We start from the raw sequence: 22922 nt of genomic DNA on the forward strand, positions 1-22922 counted from the left end.
AACAGACAGGTAAATATACCAGAGAAACAGACAGGTAAATATACCAGAGACAGACAGCATGACTCCTCATAACAGAGACCAGACAGAATATTCTTAGTTGAACCCCAACCGCATACCACTGTTGCCTGAATCACACTATAGGGCCAAAAGTATACCACATCCACCATAGTTGCTGGAATCATGCAGGAACGGACATTTTGAAAAGAAAGCACAGTGTGGTTCTGGTCGGCCCTATAGTTGTCCTGACTCAGTCTTATCCTTACCGGCCTGGTCAGTGTTGAAGGCCACAAGCCTGGTGCTGGATTTGATGTGGTTCCCCTGAGAGGTGAAGGATCCTGCCCGGACATTACTGATCCAGCCCTGGACACAGGAGAAATTCACAGTGCATTAGGGGTAGGTGTGGTGGAACAGTGGAGCTATCATTAGGAAGATGACTTAGGGAACTGGCCATCAGATAAAACAAAGGTGATCGCTGTGGCCTAAAAGAGGACACTCTCTAACGGTCATTATGGGTAGGCTATTTCTGACCTATGCTAATATAATAGAGTAGGGACGAACAGAATTGTTGTTATACTTGACGAGAAAACCATTAGAATGTTTCAGATATTGTCTGTTCACTTAAATGCACATCTATCCAACTGAGTGGGATCCTAAGTGTTCCCTTGACAAGTCCACACAAGACAATAGCAGCTCACACTCTTTTAGATACACACTGCTGAAGTGCAATGCCGTTCATAGTCATCCCAAAATAAACTGTGGATAACTTAAATGCAGAGGCACACACACACACTGTTTCTCTCCTGCTGCTGGTGAATCTCTGATCCACCTCCACGCAGACAACACCATTCTGTATACTTCTGGCCCTTCTTTGGACACTGTTAACTAACCTCCAGACGAGCTTCAATGCCATAGAACTCTCCTTCCATGGCCTCCAACTGCTCTTAAATACAAGTAAAACTAAATGCATGCTCTTCAACCGATCGCTGCCTGCACCTGCCCACCCGTCCAGCATCACTACTCTGGACGGTTCTGACTTAGAATATGTGGACAACTACAAATACCTAAGTGTCTGGTTAGACTAAAGTCTCCTTCCAGACTCACATTAAGCATCTCCAATCCAAAATTAAATCTAGAATCAGCTTCCTACTTCACAACAAAGCATCCTTCACTCATGCTGCCAAACATACCCTCGTAAAACTGACCATCCTACCGATCCTTGACTTTGGCGAGGTCATTTACGAAATAGCCTCCAACACTCTACTCAGCAAACTGGATGTAGTCTATCACAGTGCCATCCGTTTTGTCACCAAAGCCCCATATACTACCCATCATTGCGATCTGTACGCTCTCGTTGGCTGGCCCTCGCTTCATACTTGTCGCCAAACCCACTGGCTCCAGGTCATCTACAAGTCTCTGCTAGGTAAAGACTCGCCTTATCTCAGCTCACTGGTCACCATAGCAGCACCCACTCGTAGCACGCGCTCCAGCAGGTATATCTCACTGGTCACCCCCAAAGCCAATTCCTCCTTTGGCCGCCTTTCCTTCTAATTCTCTGCTGCCAATGACTGGAACGAACTGCAAAACTCACTGAAGCTGGAGACTCATATCTCCCTCACTAACTTTAAGCAGCAGCTGTACATAGCCCATCTGTAATATAGCCCATCCAACTACCTCATCCCCATACTGTATTTATTTATTTTGCTCCTTTGCACCCCAGTATCTCTACTTGCACATTCATCTTCTGCACATCAATCACTCCAGTGTTTAATTGGTATATTGTAATTACTTACCTCTCTTATCCTACCTCATTTGCACACACTGTATATAGATTTTTTTCTACTGTATTATTGACTGTATGTTTGTTTATTCCATGTGTAACTCTGTGTTGTTGTTTGTGTCACACTGCTTTGCTTTATCTTGGCCAGGTGGCAGTTGTAAGTGAGAACTTGTTCTCAACTAGCCTACCTGGTTAAATAAAGGTGAAATAAATGTTTTTTTGGTTTTTTTAATTCTCCAAACTTCCAAGATTCAGACTAACTGTCATAATAAGGAATATTCAGACTAACGGTCATAATAAGGAGGAGGGTATCAGAGGGCATGTTGTTACACACACACATCCTCTGCCATATATGTTGAATCAGCAGAATGTTAAGGAAGTGGGAGCGACTCCCTGCGATGCGTATTCTAAAACCTCCTTTCACAACACCAACAACAGAGCAGAGGCAGGACCACCGTGTGTTTGAAAACACTTCTGCCAAAACCGTTATGGGCTAACCATGTCAGACAATAGGCCTGAACACTGTCACGGGCTCCGGCAGGGAAGGTAGAGAGCACTTAGCAGCCCAGACAGTGTCTGACTGCCCAGCAAAACAGCTAGTTTCTCTGTCTCAGGAAACACACGTTACTGCCCCACAGGCAGCCAGGCATAAAGAGAACAAGGTGCCCATTCTCACTCACTCACTCCTTGGAGTTCTCCCTCTCCCTCCTAACATTTGAGATGGTGCTTTGAGTGTTGCTTTTCTGAGGCAGTCCTCGTAACAGGATCAGAGATCCACTCTGCAGCTGGAACTCACTCACACTGTGAGACTGTGTAGAGGCTTGCTACATGGAGAATAAGCATCCAAGTAATGGTATGTTTCATAACCGGTTTATAAGAGCACCCATTTAAAGCTTTATTTTGGCCAGAGAGGGGTCACTCATGACTTAGGCCTATTATAAAAAGGGAACTTAACTCTCATCAATGCCAAACCAGTTGTGAACTTCAGCTATTGCTCGACCGTGCAGCAGTGTACTGTAGTTTACACTGTAGGCCTAACCAATGTTGGTCATCATGCACGTTGCATATAGGAAATACCCAAGGGCTGTATTCATAAGGGCTGTATTGGTGGTAGCCTATATCTGACAGCATGTACGAGGTGGCTGGCTGGCATCATGAGAAGTCTTCAAGACACAACTATTTTCTTTATCAAGGGGCTAAGCTACAGCAAGTCCAGAGATCAACTCGCATCAGGATCTACCAGGTTGTACAATGACATTCTCCACAATACCTAAATCATCCACTTAATATAAAGAATGTCAGACAGTTCCACTGTCTCAGCCAGTCAACACAAGACAGCAGTGGGGGGGTTACATAATCGTCCACACGAGGAGTAGTGATGGCTGTCTGTGTAAATTGGTGCACAGCAGAACGTGTGTAACGAGGCACTCCCAGGTATCTATCACCAGGACTGACGGCATTACACCGCCACTGTGTATCTTACTCACAGCCTATTGGTTGACAGAGAGGAGCTTTGTTAAATGGCGTAGGGATACGCACTGTATGTACAGTGCACTTTAGAACTCAGATCTGAGCATTGCTGCTACATTGTAGAATGATGACCGGTTACAATGAGAGCAGGAATTCGGATACATTCGAAACAATGTGGCTATTCAGTGATGATGGGCATCACAGCCCATTTGTAACATCTGACAATCCTGACCAATACGAACCGCTGTCAATTTAAAACGTGGAATTTGCATAGACTGCTGAAAGCTAGTTAGATAACAATAACCACATGGTTAACACTGTAACGTTAGCAGCCTTCGCGGTTTACACTTGGTTTTCGTAGACTATTCTCTACCAACACACTCTTGCGATGCAGCAGCCTTCTGCAGATCTGTAGGAAGTTCAATTTCCTCCAAACATTTTCAGACGTTCCCCAAAACACAACTCCATTCCGTCTTCTTCACCGTTGCTAAGAACCAATGCTGGCCAGGCTTTCTTGCAACGCTCATTACTTACATCTTTCTTGGCGATCTTCGGGGTGGTGTTTTTGAATTTGGAGGTCTTGAAACGATTCATTCTAGTGACCTAAATTAACTTTCGTGCCTTCCGGGTATCTCTGTCTTGTTGGTACTGTCTGAACAGCGCGAGCACTCAGCAGCACACTCCTTTTCAGATGACAGTTCAGCACTGTCACAACTCGCTGTGTGAGCGATTCTATCGACGATCGACTCAGACCCCTGTTTAGTTTCATCAATGATGATTGACCACCGGAAAATACAAATGTTTCTGTTTTGAAACGTTTAATCGTAATTGCCGTGAGTAAGAAGCGGACTACATGGGATACAACTGTTTAAATACTCTTCCACAGTTTCTCAAGTACAGATGTTTCAACAGAGTGAAAGTTAGCTTGCGAACATCTTATAACAAAAATAGATGTATTGACAGTCAACTGTTCTGCGCATGTCCGTGACACCACTTTACCTGCACATGCGCAGTCCCCGCTGAGTAACAGCAGTAGAGTGATGATGGCGTCCTCAGCGGCTCGCTGCTCCACACGTTGGATAACAGTTGCTGTGTCCTCCGGTCACCGTCGTGCTTCTTGTGCTCTGGCCCCTTCTTCTCATGGAGGCTCAAGAAGTCTGTCGACTTTTGGAGCACAGAAAATCTGGCCGGAAAGCAATGCAATGCGTGGGGGCACGGGGAATGCGTTGACATTGAGAGGGCTGTCAGGTGGGTGCACAGAGACGGCCTAACTAGCAAGCTAGGCTAGCTTGATGCTAGCGTTTCTCGTTTCCATGCACCTTTTTGGACACAACTCACAGTCTGCAAAAAAAAGTTTGACGCCACGGTAACATTCCTAACGATACAACTGAAAGACAGACTAGCTTAAGCTCATGGATGATGATATGCCATGGAAGAGGGATGTAATTCCATAGCTAGCTAACTAGCTAGTAGTTAGTTTGTACGCATTCAAATTGCTGTGGGTGTTTGGTACTGTAGCTAGCCTGCAGCTCCATAGCCATTGCATGGAAAGTCATGTCAGGTCACCGCACTGATGATCTTGAACGGACTGTCAGGAATAGCTACTGAACTCTACAGTCAAACACTGCGTTGAACCAGCTGTATCTGCATGATCCCTGATTAGCTATATATGCCAACTGGCGTTTGCTAGAAACTTATTGGCTCCAGAGTTGATCATCACAGACAGCAGCTAACTTTATGTATTTGATTGAGTCCTCAGATACATCGATAGAGCCCTGCTCAGTGTTATAGATGAATTGTGAGTGTACAGGCCTGTAACTACCTTGAAAATAGATAACTACAGAAGGACAATAATAATAATCCACAGTCATGTTGCCAGGTGTAATCTACTCACATGCCCTTTCTTGGTAGTTCCAGGTGTTACATCTCCCCATGTCATCTGCACACTGTCCTTCCACACAAGTGCCCCAGCCTCCAACAAACAGGACTTCTACGCGGTGCTGGAGTTACCACGCACTGCCACCCAGAAAGAGATCAAGAAAGCGTATTACCAGGTGTGTGATCACATTCTGTGTAGTGTTGACTTGCTGTATTGATCCTTAGCCGTCACCACTCACCACAGTTGTTGAAAGAGACTTTTTGTTGTTGTCCCTCTTCAGATGGCTAAGAAGTATCACCCTGACACCAACAAGGAAGACCCTAAGGCCAAGGAGAAATTTGCTCAGCTGGCTGAAGCTTATGAGGTTTGGCTGACCTTCTTCAGGCTTCCCCTTTTAAGAAACTAAAATGAGATTAAAGGGATAGCAATATTTCTGTGACTTGTGTAGCTGATGTGGAATCACTAGTTAGTTACTTTCCTATCAGGTTAATTGGTACTATTTGATGTCACTCTTGAAGAAAGTGTCTGTTAATCAAGTAAACGAAACATCAGAACCACTTGACTCTATGAAGGAACTGCCTGGTCTTATTGGAGGACTGTGCATCTTACTTCCTGCTTTGTCCTCCCTCAGGTGCTGAGTGACGAGGTGAAGAGGAAGCAGTATGACACGTACGGGGTGGCAGGGTTCGACGCCAGCCAGGCGGGCGGTGGTGGACACCAGCAGTACTGGAGCGGACAGGCCAACAGCGTGGACCCAGAGGAACTGTTCCGCAAGATCTTTGGGGAGTTCTCCGGAAGCCGTGGCTTCGGCAACTTCAATGCCGTATTTGATCAGCCCCAGGAGGTATGTAGTTGCCATACTGCTTTTAGAACCAAGGGGTTACGACTAGCCTAATCCCAGATCTGTTTGTGCTGTCTGTGCATGACAACCACCATATGAGTTGGCTATACAGCACAAACAGAAGTTTTGACTGCTCATTCATGTCAATGTTCAGTGAGGTCATATTGAGTGACCATGCCAGGAAGCAATTACTTTTTTAGGAGTGTAAACTTTTTGTTAAAGACATCCCATATGAATCTCTTGTCCCTCCTTTCCTCCCAGTTTATCATGGAGCTGACGTTCACCCAAGCTGCCAAGGGGGTCAACAAAGAGATGTCGTTCAGCACTGAGGCCAGCTGCCAGCGATGTGATGGCAAAGGGAGCGAGCCTGGCACCAAGGTTGTGCACTGCCACTACTGCAACGGCTCTGGCATGGTAGGTGACATGATGTGTGGCGTGACGTGTTCATGTCTCACGTGCTTGTCTCACGTGCTTGTGTGTTTTGCCGTGTACAGGAGACGGTGAACACGGGCCCCTTTGTGATGCGGTCGACATGCCGTCGGTGTAATGGGAAAGGCACTGTGATCTCCACCCCATGTAACTCCTGTCACGGGACCGGACAGACCAGACAGAAAAAGACAGTAATGGTGCCTGTCCCAGCTGGTGAGACACCCCCACACACTGACTGTCACTCACTCCTATACCTACCCAGTCTTATCTGCAGGTGAGACACCCCCACACACTGACTGTCACTCACTCCTATACCTACCCAGTCTTATCTGCAGGTGAGACACCCCCACACACTGACTGTCACTCACTCCTATACCTACCCAGTCTTATCTGCAGGTGAGACACCCCCACACACTGACTGTCACTCACTCCTATACCTACCCAGTCTTATCTGCAGGTGAGACACCCCCACACACTGACTGTCACTCACTCCTATACCTACCCAGTCTTATCTGCAGGTGAGACACCCCCACACACTGACTGTCACTCACTCCTATACCTACCCAGTCTTATCTGCAGGTGAGACACCCCCACACACTGACTGTCACTCACTCCTATACCTACCCAGTCTTATCTGCAGGTGAGACACCCCCACACACTGACTGTCACTCACTCCTATACCTACCCAGTCTTATCTGCAGGTGAGACACCCCCACACACTGACTGTCACTCACTCCTATACCTACCCAGTCTTATCTGCAGGTGAGACACCCCCACACACTGACTGTCACTCACTCCTATACCTACCCAGTCTTATCTGCAGGTGAGACACCCCCACACACTGACTGTCACTCACTCCTATACCTACCCAGTCTTATCTGCAGGTGAGACACCCCCACACACTGACTGTCACTCACTCCTATACCTACCCAGTCTTATCTGCAGGTGAGACACCCCCACACACTGACTGTCACTCACTCCTATACCTACCCAGTCTTATCTGCAGGTGAGACACCCCCACACACTGACTGTCACTCACTCCTATACCTACCCAGTCTTATCTGCAGGTGAGACACCCCCACACACTGACTGTCACTCACTCCTATACCTACCCAGTCTTATCTGCAGGTGAGACACCCCCACACACTGACTGTCACTCACTCCTATACCTACCCAGTCTTATCTGCAGGTGAGACACCCCCACACACTGACTGTCACTCACTCCTATACCTACCCAGTCTTATCTGGAATCTTTCAAAACAATATTTGATCTAAACATAGTATGCATTTTCTAATGCGCACACAGAGAGACCCAGGACAGCCTTCTCATCCTGAATCTCTTCCTTTTCTCATTAAGATCACTGATCATTTTTTTTATTCAGCCTTTATTTAACTAGGCATGTCAGTTAAGAACATTAAGAACAAATTCTTATTTACAATGACGGCTTACCGGGGAACAGTGGGGGTTAACAAATCAAATCAAAGTTTTTTTGTCACGTGCGCCGAATACAACAGGTGTAGACCTTACAGTGAAATGCTTACTTACAGGCTCTAACCAATAGTGCAAAAAGGTATTAGGTGAACAATAGGTAAGTAAAGAAATAAAACAACAGTAAAAAATAACTGTAGCGAGGCTATCAGAATGACAGATTTTTACCTTGTCAGCTTGGGGATTCGATCCAGTAAACTTTCTGTTACTGGCCCAAAGCTCTAACCACTAGGCTACCTGCCACCCCATAATGCTCTTATAAACTGTTTGAAACGTTTATAAAACTCTATAATGCTGGATGAAGCAGTTCCTATGTTTGAAACGTCTATAAAACATGAGCGGGTTTAATGTGAGCGGGTTTAATTCATGTGAGCGGGTTTAATTCATGTGAGCGGGTTTAATTCATGTGAGCGGGTTTAATTCATGTGAGCGGGTTTAATGTGAGCGGGTCAGAGATGTAATCTGAGGACTACTGATCTCGTCTTTGAGCGTCCCAGACATCCTGATATTTTCAAACCTGTTTGATTTTATCGGCACAAAATCTGCAATGTTCTTCTAGTGTGAGATGTACAACGACAAGTTTTGAGAACGGTGATCATCAACAGCCAATGAGAGGTCTCCATAGAAGAAGCCAGGGAGATGATGGTGTCACCCAGAATGTGTACTCTCCAGCAGGAGCGATAACTACTACTACGAACTACTACTACTAATACTATGTGTTTGTACTTGCCTTTAACCAAAGCCAAAGTGTCAAATCGTTAGACATTCACACCTAGTTGAAATACCTGACTGAAAACGTTTGAGGCTGATTTGTTCTAGCTACGTTAACAATCTAATTGCATCATTGTTTTCATGAGACAGCGTGTCTGTATGGAGAATCCTTACGACCAAGTGAAGAATCGTGTAGTGTGTGTGACCCTGTACTGTGCCACATCGTGTAGTGTGTGTGTGACCCTGTACTGAGCCACATCGTGTAGTGTGTGTGACCCTGTACTGTGCCACATCGTGTAGTGTGTGTGTGACCCTGTACTGAGCCACATCGTGTAGTGTGTGTGACCCTGTACTGAGCCACATCGTGTAGTGTGTGTGACCCTGTACTGTGCCACATCGTGTAGTGTGTGTGTGACCCTGTACTGAGCCACATCGTGTAGTGTGTGTGACCCTGTACTGAGCCACATCGTGTAGTGTGTGTGACCCTGTACTGTGCCACATCGTGTAGTGTGTGTGACCCTGTACTGTGCCACATCGTGTAGTGTGTGTGACCCTGTACTGAGCCACATCGTGTAGTGTGTGTGACCCTGTACTGAGCCACATCGTGTAGTGTGTGTGACCCTGTACTGTGCCACATCGTGTAGTGTGTGTGTGACCCTGTACTGAGCCACATCGTGTAGTGTGTGTGACCCTGTACTGAGCCACATCGTGTAGTGTGTGTGACCCTGTACTGTGCCACATCGTGTAGTGTGTGTGTGTGACCCTGTACTGAGCCACATCGTGTAGTGTGTGTGACCCTGTACTGAGCCACATCGTGTAGTGTGTGTGACCCTGTACTGTGCCACATCGTGTAGTGTGTGTGACCCTGTACTGTGCCACATCGTGTAGTGTGTGTGACCCTGTACTGTGCCACATCGTGTAGTGTGTGTGACCCTGTACTGAGCCACATCGTGTAGTGTGTGTGACCCTGTACTGAGCCACATCGTGTAGTGTGTGACCCTGTACTGTGCCACATCGTGTAGTGTGTGTGACCCTGTACTGAGCCACATCGTGTAGTGTGTGTGACCCTGTACTGAGCCACATCGTGTAGTGTGTGTGTGACCCTGTACTGTGCCACATCGTGTAGTGTGTGTGACCCTGTACTGTGCCACATCGTGTAGTGTGTGTGACCCTGTACTGTGCCACATCGTGTAGTGTGTGTGTGACCCTGTACTGAGCCACATCGTGTAGTGTGTGTGACCCTGTACTGAGCCACATCGTGTAGTGTGTGTGACCCTGTACTGTGCCACATCGTGTAGTGTGTGTGACCCTGTACTGAGCCACATCGTGTAGTGTGTGTGACCCTGTACTGTGCCACATCGTGTAGTGTGTGTGACCCTGTACTGTGCCACATCGTGTAGTGTGTGTGACCCTGTACTGAGCCACATCGTGTAGTGTGTGTGACCCTGTACTGTGCCACATCGTGTAGTGTGTGTGACCCTGTACTGTGCCACATCGTGTAGTGTGTGTGACCCTGTACTGTGCCACATCGTGTAGTGTGTGTGACCCTGTACTGAGCCACATCGTGTAGTGTGTGTGACCCTGTACTGAGCCACATCGTGTAGTGTGTGTGACCCTGTACTGTGCCACATCGTGTAGTGTGTGTGACCCTGTACTGTGCCACATCGTGTAGTGTGTGTGACCCTGTACTGTGCCACATCGTGTAGTGTGTGTGACCCTGTACTGAGCCACATCGTGTAGTGTGTGTGACCCTGTACTGAGCCACATCGTGTAGTGTGTGTGTGACCCTGTACTGTGCCACATCGTGTAGTGTGTGTGTGACCCTGTACTGAGCCACATCGTGTAGTGTGTGTGTGACCCTGTACTGAGCCACATCGTGTAGTGTGTGTGTGACCCTGTACTGAGCCACATCGTGTAGTGTGTGTGACCCTGTACTGAGCCACATCGTGTAGTGTGTGTGACCCTGTACTGAGCCACATCGTGTAGTGTGTGTGACCCTGTACTGAGCCACATCGTGTAGTGTGTGTGACCCTGTACTGTGCCACATCGTGTAGTGTGTGTGACCCTGTACTGTGCCACATCGTGTAGTGTGTGTGTGTGACCCTGTACTGTGCCACATCGTGTAGTGTGTGTGTGTGACCCTGTACTGTGCCACATCGTGTAGTGTGTGTGTGTGACCCTGTACTGTGCCACATCGTGTAGTGTGTGTGACCCTGTACTGTGCCACATCGTGTAGTGTGTGTGACCCTGTACTGAGCCACATCGTGTAGTGTGTGTGACCCTGTACTGTGCCACATCGTGTAGTGTGTGTGAGACCCTGTACTGTGCCACATCGTGTAGTGTGTGTGACCCTGTACTGTGCCACATCGTGTAGTGTGTGTGTGTGACCCTGTACTGTGCCACATCGTGTAGTGTGTGTGTGACCCTGTACTGTGCCACATCGTGTAGTGTGTGTGACCCTGTACTGTGCCACATCGTGTAGTGTGTGTGACCCTGTACTGAGCCACATCGTGTAGTGTGTGTGTGTGACCCTGTACTGAGCCACATCGTGTAGTGTGTGTGTGTGACCCTGTACTGAGCCACATCGTGTAGTGTGTGTGTGTGACCCTGTACTGAGCCACATCGTGTAGTGTGTGTGTGACCCTGTACTGAGCCACATCGTGTAGTGTGTGTGACCCTGTACTGAGCCACATCGTGTAGTGTGTGTGACCCTGTACTGAGCCACATCGTGTGTGTGTGACCCTGCACTGAGCCACATCGTGTAGTGTGTGTGTGACCCTGCACTGAGTCACATCGTGTAGTGTGTGTGTGTGACCCTGCACTGAGCCACATCGTGTAGTGTGTGTGTGACCCTGCACTGAGCCACATCGTGTAGTGTGTGTGTGTGACCCTGCACTGAGCCACATCGTGGTGTGTGTGACCCTGTACTGAGCCACATCGTGGTGTGTGTGTGACCCTGTACTGAGCCACATCGTGGTGTGTGTGTGACCCTGTACTGAGCCACATCGTGGTGTGTGTGTGACCCTGTACTGAGCCACATCGTGGTGTGTGTGTGACCCTGTACTGAGCCACATTGTGTAGTTGTGTGTGTGTGTGTGTGACCCTGTACTGAGCCACATCGTGTAGTGAGTGTGACCCTGTACTGAGCCACATCGTGTAGTGTGTGTGACCCTGTACTGAGCCACATCGTGTAGTGAGTGTGACCCTGTACTGAGCCACATCGTGTAGTGAGTGTGACCCTGTACTGAGCCACATCGTGTAGCGTGTGACCCTGTACTGAGCCACATCGTGTAGTGTGTGTGACCCTGTACTGTGCCACATCGTGTAGTGTGTGTGAGACCCTGTACTGTGCCACATCGTGTAGTGTGTGTGACCCTGTACTGTGCCACATCGTGTAGTGTGTGTGTGACCCTGTACTGTGCCACATCGTGTAGTGTGTGTGTGACCCTGTACTGTGCCACATCGTGTAGTGTGTGTGACCCTGTACTGTGCCACATCGTGTAGTGTGTGTGACCCTGTACTGAGCCACATCGTGTAGTGTGTGTGTGTGACCCTGTACTGAGCCACATCGTGTAGTGTGTGTGTGTGACCCTGTACTGAGCCACATCGTGTAGTGTGTGTGTGTGACCCTGTACTGAGCCACATCGTGTAGTGTGTGTGTGACCCTGTACTGAGCCACATCGTGTAGTGTGTGTGACCCTGTACTGAGCCACATCGTGTAGTGTGTGTGACCCTGTACTGAGCCACATCGTGTAGTGTGTGTGTGACCCTGCACTGAGCCACATCGTGTAGTGTGTGTGTGACCCTGCACTGAGTCACATCGTGTAGTGTGTGTGTGTGACCCTGCACTGAGCCACATCGTGTAGTGTGTGTGTGACCCTGCACTGAGCCACATCGTGTAGTGTGTGTGTGTGACCCTGCACTGAGCCACATCGTGGTGTGTGTGACCCTGTACTGAGCCACATCGTGGTGTGTGTGTGACCCTGTACTGAGCCACATCGTGGTGTGTGTGTGACCCTGTACTGAGCCACATCGTGGTGTGTGTGTGACCCTGTACTGAGCCACATCGTGGTGTGTGTGTGACCCTGTACTGAGCCACATCGTGGTGTGTGTGTGACCCTGTACTGAGCCACATCGTGTAGTGTGTGTGACCCTGTACTGAGCCACATCGTGTAGTGAGTGTGACCCTGTACTGAGCCACATCGTGTAGTGTGTGTGACCCTGTATTGAGCCACATTGTGTAGTGTGTGTGTGTGTGTGTGTGTGTGTGACCCTGTACTGAGCCACATCGTGTAGTGAGTGTGACCCTGTACTGAGCCACATCGTGTAGCGTGTGACCCTGTACTGAGCCACATCGTGTAGCGTGTGTGACCCTGTACTGTGCCACATCGTGTAGTGTGTGTGTGACCCTGTACTGTGCCACATCGTGTAGTGTGTGTGTGACCCTGTACTGAGCCACATCGTGTAGTGTGTGTGTGACCCTGTACTGAGCCACATCGTGTAGTGTGTGTGTGACCCTGTACTGAGCCACATCGTGTAGTGAGTGTGACCCTGTACTGAGCCACATCGTGTAGTGTGTGTGTGACCCTGTACTGAGCCACATCGTGTAGTGTGTGTGTGACCCTGTACTGAGCCACATCGTGTAGTGTGTGTGTGACCCTGTACTGAGCCACATCGTGTAGTGTGTGTGTGTGACCCTGTACTGAGCCACATCGTGTAGTGTGTGTGTGACCCTGTACTGAGCCACATCGTGTAGTGTGTGTGTGACCCTGTACTGAGCCACGTCGTGTAGTGTGTGTGTGTGTGTGACCCTGTACTGAGCCACGTCGTGTAGTGTGAGTGACCCTGTACTGAGCCACATTGTGTAGTGTGAGTGACCCTGTACTGTGCCACATCGTGTAGTGTGTGTGACCCTGTACTGTGCCACATCGTGTAGTGTGTGTGAGACCCTGTACTGTGCCACATCGTGTAGTGTGTGTGACCCTGTACTGTGCCACATCGTGTAGTGTGTGTGTGACCCTGTACTGTGCCACATCGTGTAGTGTGTGTGACCCTGTACTGTGCCACATCGTGTAGTGTGTGTGACCCTGTACTGTGCCACATCGTGTAGTGTGTGTGAGACCCTGTACTGAGCCACATCGTGTAGTGTGTGTGACCCTGTACTGTGCCACATCGTGTAGTGTGTGACCCTGTACTGAGCCACATCGTGTAGTGTGTGTGACCCTGTACTGAGCCACATCGTGTAGTGTGTGTGTGTGTGACCCTGTACTGAGCCACATCGTGTAGTGTGTGTGTGTGACCCTGTACTGAGCCACATCGTGTAGTGTGTGTGTGTGTGACCCTGTACTGAGCCACATCGTGTAGTGTGTGTGTGACCCTGTACTGAGCCACATCGTGTAGTGTGTGTGACCCTGTACTGAGCCACATCGTGTAGTGTGTGTGACCCTGTACTGAGCCACATCGTGTAGTGTGTGTGTGACCCTGCACTGAGCCACATCGTGTAGTGTGTGTGTGACCCTGCACTGAGTCACATCGTGTAGTGTGTGTGTGACCCTGCACTGAGCCACATCGTGTAGTGTGTGTGTGACCCTGCACTGAGCCACATCGTGTAGTGTGTGTGTGTGACCCTGCACTGAGCCACATCGTGGTGTGTGTGACCCTGTACTGAGCCACATCGTGGTGTGTGTGTGACCCTGTACTGAGCCACATCGTGGTGTGTGTGTGACCCTGTACTGAGCCACATCGTGGTGTGTGTGTGACCCTGTACTGAGCCACATCGTGGTGTGTGTGTGACCCTGTACTGAGCCACATTGTGTAGTTGTGTGTGTGTGACCCTGTACTGAGCCACATCGTGTAGTGTGTGTGACCCTGTACTGAGCCACATTGTGTAGTGTGTGTGTGTGACCCTGTACTGTGCCACATCGTGTAGTGTGTGTGTGACCCTGTACTGTGCCACATCGTGTAGTGTGTGTGTGACCCTGTACTGAGCCACATCGTGTAGTGAGTGTGACCCTGTACTGAGCCACATCGTGTAGCGTGTGACCCTGTACTGAGCCACATCGTGTAGTGTGTGTGACCCTGTATTGAGCCACATTGTGTAGTGTGTGTGTGTGTGTGTGTGACCCTGTACTGAGCCACATCGTGTAGTGTGTGTGACCCTGTATTGAGCCACATTGTGTAGTGTGTGTGTGTGTGTGTGTGACCCTGTACTGAGCCACATCGTGTAGTGAGTGTGACCCTGTACTGAGCCACATCGTGTAGCGTGTGACCCTGTACTGAGCCACATCGTGTAGCGTGTGTGACCCTGTACTGTGCCACATCGTGTAGTGTGTGTGTGACCCTGTACTGTGCCACATCGTGTAGTGTGTGTGTGACCCTGTACTGAGCCACATCGTGTAGTGTGTGTGTGACCCTGTACTGAGCCACATCGTGTAGTGTGTGTGTGACCCTGTACTGAGCCACATCGTGTAGTGAGTGTGACCCTGTACTGAGCCACATCGTGTAGTGTGTGTGTGACCCTGTACTGAGCCACATCGTGTAGTGTGTGTGTGACCCTGTACTGAGCCACATCGTGTAGTGTGTGTGTGTGACCCTGTACTGAGCCACATCGTGTAGTGTGTGTGTGACCCTGTACTGAGCCACATCGTGTAGTGTGTGTGTGACCCTGTACTGAGCCACGTCGTGTAGTGTGTGTGTGACCCTGTACTGAGCCACGTCGTGTAGTGTGTGTGTGTGTGTGACCCTGTACTGAGCCACGTCGTGTAGTGTGAGTGACCCTGTACTGAGCCACATCGTGGTGTGTGTGTGACCCTGTACTGTGCACCACTACGTTGGCAAGACAAAACTACAGGGGAGACAGTCGTTTAATGTGAGAGGCTCAGCGATGTTAGGATTTGAAAGTTGTGTAGTGCTCACCCAGGTTAACTGGCTGTGTTGTCTCTTTGCAGGTGTTGAGGACGGTCAGACGGTCAGGATGCCTGTGGGGAAGAAGGAGGTGTTCATCACGTTCCGGGTCCAGAAGAGCCCAGTGTTCAGACGGGACGGAGCAGACATCCACTCTGACGTGCTGATCTCTGTGGCTCAGGCTGTACTGGGGGGCACGGCCCGGGCACAGGGCCTCTACGAGACAGTCAACCTCTCGGTGAGACACACGGACAGACCAACCTTTCTGTGACACCTACAAACATAAGAGTGATGGATCGATGGCCAGTAACTAACTGTGATTGGTGGATCCTCTTGTAGATCCCTGCTGGGATCCAGACAGACCAGAGGATCCTCCTCTCTGGGAAGGGCATCGCACGGATCAGTGGCTATGGTTACGGAGATCACTACGTCCACGTCAAAGTCCGAGTCCCCAAGTAAGCTACTGACAATACACCTTCAGATACCAGCTCTGTAGTAAGCTACTCACAATACACCTTCAGATACCAGCTCTGTAGTAAGCTACTCACAATACACCTTCAGATACCAGCTCTGTAGTAAGCTACTCACAATACACCTTCACATACCATCTCTGTAGTAAGCTACTCACAATACACCTTCACATACCAGCTCTGTAGTAAGCTACTCACAATACACCTTCACATACCAGCTCTGTAGTAAGCTACTCACAATACACCTTCAGATACCAGCTCTGTAGTAAGCTACTCACAATACACCTTCAGATACCAGCTTTGTAGTAAGCTACTCACAATACACCTTCAGATACCAGCTCTGTAGTAAGCTACTCACAATACACCTTCACATACCAGCTCTGTAGTAAGCTACTCACAATACACCTTCACATACCAGCTCTGTAGTAAGCTACTCACAATACACCTTCACATACCAGCTCTGTAGTAAGCTACTCACAATACACCTTCACATACCAGCTCTGTAGTAAGCTACTCACAATACACCTTCACATACCAGCTCTGTAGTAAGCTACTCACAATACACCTTCAGATACCAGCTCTGTAGTAAGCTACTCACAATACACCTTCAGATACCAGCTCTGTAGTAAGCTACTCACAATACACCTTCAGATACCAGCTCTGTAGTAAGTTACTGACAAATGTTAGATGCTCATTCCTCACGGTCTCCGTGTGTGTGTGTGTGTGTGTGTGTGTGTGTGTGTGTGTGTGTGGGCAGGATCCTGACAGACAGACAGAAAGCTCTGCTCATGAGCTACGCAGAGGATGAGACTGAAGTGGAGGGGACAGTCAATGGTGTCACAAGCACCACTGCAGGTAGTGACACACTGTTTCTGCACTAGGTTCCTACACACTGACTGCACACTTACCTGCTCCCCTTCATATGGTTTACAATTAGTTGAGGTCCCAGCTCTGCTCATGAAAGCTGATAATGCTTTTATTAGTAAAATCTTGGCTCACGCAGTACATGTTTCTGACCAGGTGGGGGCAGCAGTGGTAAACAGTCTGAGGCAGGGCAGGACAGGCAAGAGGAGGTAGGAGAGAGCAAGCAGGAGCAGGGCTTCACCAAGTTAAAACAATTGTTTAGCTCCACCTGACAGTCACAAACCAGGTAGGACACTCTAGTCATGATGTCTTCGTCTGACAGTCACAAACCAGGTAGGACACTCTAGTCATGATGTCTCCTTTGCCACTTGTGCACATGCATATGTGGGATAAACTGTTTCTGGAACACACTGGTTCATGGCACACCATTTTCAGTCAGCTGGTTTGTGGCTGTCATCTCTATAAAGATGCATGCATACATATACTATACATGCATAAAAAAGTATGTGGACTCACCTTCAAATTAGTTGATTCGGCTATTTCAGACACACCCGTCACTGACAGGTGTATAGAATCGAGCACACAGCCATGCAATCTTCATAGACAAACATTGGCAGTAGAAAGCCCTTACTGAAGAGCTCAGGGACTTTCAAAGTGGCACTGTCATAGGATACCACATTTCCAACTAGTCAGTTCGTAAAATTTCTGCTCTGCTAGAGCTGCCCCGGTCAACTGTAAGTGCTGTTATTGTGAAGTGGAAACGTCGAGGAGCAACAACGACTCAGCCGCGAAGTGCTAGGCCACACAAGCTCGTCTGTCCTCGGTTGCAACACTCACTACTGAGTTCCAAACTGCCTCTAGAAGCAACGTCAGCACAAGAACTGTTCATCAGGAGCTTCATGAAATGGGTTTCCATGGCCGAGCAGCCGCACACAAGCCTAAGATCACCATGTGCAATTCCATGGCCGCCATTGGACTCTGGCGCAGTGGAAACGCGTTCTCTGGAGTGATGAATCGCACTTCACCATCTGGCAGTCCAATGGACGAATCTGGATTTGGCGGATGCCAGGAGAACGCTCCCTACCCAAATGCATAGTGCTAACTGTAAAGTCGGGTGGAGTAGGAATTATGGTCTGGCGCTGTTTTTGATGGTTCAGGCTAGACCCCTAAGTTTCAGTGAAGAAAAATGTTAATTGTACAGCATACAATGACATTCTAGACCATTCTGTGCTTCCAACTTTGTGGCAACAGTTTGGGGAAGGCCCTTTCCTGTTTCAGCATGACAATGCCCCTGTGCACAAAGCGAGGTCCATACAGAAATGGTTTGTTGAGATTGGTGTGGAAGATCCTTGACTGGTCTGCACAGAGCCCTGACCCCAACTCCATCGAACACCTTTGGGATGAATTGGAAAGCTGACTGCGAGCCTGGCCTAATCGCCCAACAACATCCAGTACCCGACTTCACTAATGCTCTTATGGCTGAAAGGAAGCAAGTCAAATCAAATCAAATTTATTTATATAGCCCTTCGTATATCAGCTGAAATCTCAAAGTGCTGTACAGAAACCCAGCCTAAAACCCCAAACAGCAAGCAATGCATGTGAAAGAGGCATGGTGGCTAGGAAAAACTCCCTAGGAAAAACTCCCTAGAAAGGCCAAAAACCTAGGAAGAAACCTAGAGAGAAACCAGGCTATGAGGGGTGGCCAGTCCTCTTCTGGCTGTGCCGGGTGGATATTATAACAGAACATGGTCAAGATGTTAAAATGTTCGTAAATGACCAGCATGGTCAAATAATAATAATCATTGTAGTTGTCGAGGGTGCAACAAGCACGTCCGGTGAACAGGTCAGGGTTCCGTAGCCGCAGGCAGAACAGTTGAAACTGGAGCAGCAGCATGGCCAGGTGGACTGGGGACAGCAAGGAGTCATCATGCCAGGTAGTCCCGAGGCATGGTCCTAGGGCTCAGGTCCTCCGAGAGAAAGAAAGAGAGAGAGAATTAGAGAGAGCATATTTAAATTCACACAGGACACCGGATAAGACAAGAGAATACTCCAGATGAAACAGACTGACCCTAGCCCCCCGGCACATAAACTACTGCAGCATAAATACTGGAGGCTGAGACAGGAGGGATCAGAAGACAGAAGTCCCCGCATAAATGTTCCAAAATCGAATGGAAAGCCTTCCCAGATGAGTGGAGGCTGTAATAGCAGCAAAGGGGAGACCATCTCCATATTAATCGATAAAAGACAGTACTGTGCAGCCGTCTTCATCGACCTGGCCAAGGCTTTCGACTCTGTCAATCACCGTATTCTCATCGGCAGACTCAATAGCCTTGGTTTTTCTAACGACTGCCTCACCTGGTTCACCAACTACTTTGCAGACAGAGTTCTTTGTGTCAAATCGGAGGGCATGTTGTCCGGACCTCTGGCAGTCTCTATGGGGGTACCACAGGGTTCAATTCTCGGGCCGACTCTTTTCTCTGTATATATCAATGATGTCGCTCTTGCTGCGGGCGATTCCCTGATCCACCTCTACGCAGACGACACCATTCTGTATACTTCTGGCCCTTTCTTGGACACTGTGCTAACTAACCTCCAAATGAGCTTCAATGCCATACAACACTCCTTCCGTGGCCTCCAACTGCTCTTAAACACTAGTAAAACCAAATGCATGCTTTTCAACCGTTCGCTGCCCGCACCCACCACCCTGGACGGTTCCGACCTAGAATATGTGGACCACTACAAATACCTAGGTGTTTGGCTAGACTGTAAACTCTCCTTCCAGACTCATATTAAACATCTCCAATCCAAAATCAAATCTAGAATCGGCTTTCTATTTCACAACAAAGCCTCCTTCACTCACGCCGCCAAACTTACCCTAGTAAAACTGACTATCCTACCGATCCTCGAGTTCGGCGATGTCATTTACAAAATAGCCTCCAACACTCTACTCAGCAAACTGGATGCAGTCTATCACAGTGCCATCCGTTTTGTTACCAAATCACCTTATACCACCCACCACTGCGACCTGTATGCTCTCGTTGGCTGGCCCTCGCGACATATTCGTCGCCAGACCCACTGGCTCCAGGTCATCTATAAGTCTTTGCTAGGTAAAGCTCCGCCTTATCTCAGCTCACTGGTCACGATAACAACACTCACCCGTAGCACATGTTCCAGCAGGTTTATCTCACTGATCATTCCTAAAGCCAACACCTCATTTGGCCGCCTTTCATTCCAGTTCTCTGCTGCCAGTAACTGGAAGGAATTGCAAAAATCGCACAAGTTGGAGACTTTTTTTTATTTCCCTCACCAACTTTAAACATCAGCTATCTGAGCAGCTAACCGATCACTGCAGCTGTACATAGCCCATCTGTACATTGCCCACCCTATCAACCTACCTCATCCCCTTACTGTTTTTATTTTGCACTTTTCTGCTCTTTTTGCACACCAGTATCTCTACTTGCACATCTTCATATGCTCATTTATCAATCCAGTGTTAATCTGCTAAGTTGTCATTATTTGCTCCTATGGCCTATTTATTGCCTACCTCCTCATGCCTTTTGCACACACTGTATATAGACTTTCTTTTTTCAACTGTATCATTAACTTGTTTATTGTGTTATTGGCTTGTTTGTTTACTCCATGTGTAACTCTGTGTTGTTGTCTGTGTCACACTGCTTTGCTTTATCTTGGCCAGGTCACTGTTGTAAATGACAACTTGTTCTCAACTTGCCTACCTGGTTAAATAAAGGTGAAATAATATATTTTTTTTAAATGCCCATGATTTTGGAATGAGATTTTTCGACGAGCAGGAGTACATACTTTTGGTCATGTAGTGTACATGCATACACGATTGTTTAACCATAGAAATATAATTACTAGAAAAGACATCCCAAGTCAAATCAATGTTTTGCTGTCACTTTCAATGGGTGGAGGGACAGCAGTTTGTCATATGCTGGTTTTGAAAACACATGCAGTAATTGTGTTTCTCTTTTTCTACTGAAAGGTAAAAGGTCCACTGGGAACTGAGGCGAGTGTCCGAGGGTAGAGAGAGGATGCCCTAAGAAGACAGCCACAAGGAGAGACCAGATATGGGGATGGGGTGGGGGAGTGTTGGAGGGATGATGTCTACTGTATCCTACTCTGGCACTCGACAACACTGGTTACCCCAGATCTACCTTCACAGATCTACCTTCACAGATCTACTTTCACAGATCTACTTTCACAGATCTCCTTTCATCCTTGATCAGTTCCCTAGCAGTGGATGACAACGGACTGAAACAGGACCACATTCTGTTTGAGTCTAACTCATTCCTACTGCCTAAAACCCAAATCCAAGAGGAAGTACGCTCTGGAAGTACCAGGAAGTGACTGCCCCTTAGGCTTGTCGTTTTTTGGATGGTGTTCAATGTGCAAAACTGTTGCGCAATGGTCTTCAAGCGCAAACATATCATAAAAGGCATCGGGCAGAAGTAATTTCATCCACAAATATAATTATACATCTTAAATGACCGCATGTTCAAAAGATTAGGGTACGTGATCCGGAAGTAAAGCGGATGGGGCGGCAACTTTAACAGGGTATTCCATAGATTTTCCAAAATGTTCCTGTCCATCAGATTCCTAACCGTGTGATAGCAGCGCAGTCAAACAGTCACTCATAAAGTATGGTCTGTCTGCTGTCTTTGAGGAATGCACTGTTGCCAGTGATGGCCAAAAAACCCATGGATATACAAAACATTAGGGACACCTCCCTAATATTGAGTTGCACCCCCTTTTTCCCTCAGAACATCCTAAATTCATCAGGGAATAGACTCTGCAATGTGTCATGCATTCCACAGGGATGCTGGCCCATGTTGCCTCCAATGCTTCCCACAGTTGTGTCAAGTTGGCTAGATGTCCTTTGGGTGGTGGACCGTTCTCGATACACACAACTGTTGTGTGAAAAACCCAGCAACACTGCAGTTTTTGACACTCAAACTGATGCACCTGGTACCTACTATCATACCCTGTTCAAAGGCACTTACATCTTTTGTCTTGCCCATTCACCCTCTGAATGGCACACATACACAATCCATGTCTCAATTGCCTCGAGGCTTAAAAATCCTTCTTTAACCTGTCTCCTCCCCTTAAATTTACACTGATTGGAGTGGATTTAAGTGTCATTAATAAGGGATCATAGCTTTCACCTGGTCAGTCTGTAATGGAAAGAACAGGTATTCCTAATATTTTGTACACTTAGTGTATAAGAATAGTAAAGCATAGAAAATCTATATTTTATTTAAAAGGCCTCTGCTGCAATAAGGAACTTTGTTTTGGTTGAGATCCTCCTGATTTAAAAAAAAGTGTAAGTTTGTTCTGTAAAGTTAACTCTGTCTCTATGCTTCCTATGTAGCTAGCCACTGCAACGAGTTGTACCAACCAAATAACAGCATTAGTACTGTCAAACAGCTAAGGTGAGATAAAGAGGAAGTTGTCTGGCTGATAGACTTTTTCTGTTACATAAAAAGTGTGTAATGTGTGTGGAGATGGATTTGGGTCTGAGAACCCAGTCATCCAAGACAGGCATGACTGAACCAGTTGGATCAGATGTGGCTGACCCTCTGCCCTCCAAGTCTGCTCCTCTACAACCCCTTCTCTCTCTCGATGATTCTGAGAATTCAAAGCTGCACACTTTCATGTACCTCCATTCTGCCTCGTTATATTTGTAAATACACAGCTGTTGATATTGAAACTGTACCAATGTGTCATGTTAGAGAAATAAATAACATATCTATAATAAAAGTGAAATCTAAATGAATTGATGTTAATGTCTTATTGCTGCCAGATGTGAACACACAGAGAGCAGAAATACTAAACTACTGTAGAACGGGCCAATGACCCTGGTCTAATACTTCAAATCACATTTTATTTGTCACATGCAGACGTTAATGCGAATGTAGCGAAATGCTTGTGCTTCTAGTTCTGACAATGCAGTAATCTAACCTAACAATTGCACAACTACCTTATACACAAGTGTAAAGGAATGAAGAATATGTACATAAAAATGAAAAATATGGTGGTACAGAACGGCAGAGGCAAGATGCAGTAGATGG

The 22922-nt window shown here is 47.8% G+C and overlaps 2 protein-coding genes across 5 annotated transcripts in view; one reads left to right on the plus strand and one right to left on the minus strand.

Moving 5' to 3' along the window:
* Positions 1-4186, minus strand: part of LOC115170504 (coronin-7-like) — a 90778-nt gene extending 86592 nt beyond the window's left edge. Inside the window, exons 1-2 of the mRNA XM_029726719.1 lie at positions 3782-4186; positions 264-360 (exon numbers count right to left, since the gene is read on the minus strand). Of these exons, the coding sequence (XP_029582579.1) occupies positions 264-360; positions 3782-3841 (157 nt within the window). The 5' untranslated portion in view covers positions 3842-4186. The remainder of the gene's footprint in view (positions 1-263; positions 361-3781) is intronic.
* A 74-nt stretch (positions 4187-4260) lies between these two features.
* Positions 4261-22627, plus strand: LOC115171779 (dnaJ homolog subfamily A member 3, mitochondrial). 4 transcript variants are annotated; one of them, XM_029728909.1, is made up of 11 exons: positions 4261-4495; positions 5159-5301; positions 5407-5490; positions 5758-5970; positions 6229-6381; positions 6462-6609; positions 15544-15737; positions 15839-15954; positions 16727-16824; positions 16990-17119; positions 20837-22627. In XM_029728909.1, exons 1-10 carry the CDS (start codon positions 4288-4290, stop codon positions 17103-17105), a joined length of 1473 nt encoding a protein of 490 aa, XP_029584769.1. In that variant the 5' UTR covers positions 4261-4287; the 3' UTR covers positions 17106-17119; positions 20837-22627. The 4 variants fall into 4 exon arrangements, with proteins under 4 accessions (XP_029584769.1, XP_029584770.1, XP_029584771.1 ...); XM_029728910.1 differs by having other exon boundaries at positions 5165-5301; XM_029728911.1 differs by lacking the exon at positions 20837-22627 and adding an exon at positions 20528-20581 and having other exon boundaries at positions 4262-4495; positions 16990-17042.
* Positions 22628-22922: the final 295 nt, after the last annotated feature.

Source organism: Salmo trutta, chromosome 32 (assembly GCF_901001165.1).
Source record: "Salmo trutta chromosome 32, fSalTru1.1, whole genome shotgun sequence".
Classification (NCBI taxonomy): domain Eukaryota; kingdom Metazoa; phylum Chordata; class Actinopteri; order Salmoniformes; family Salmonidae; genus Salmo; species Salmo trutta.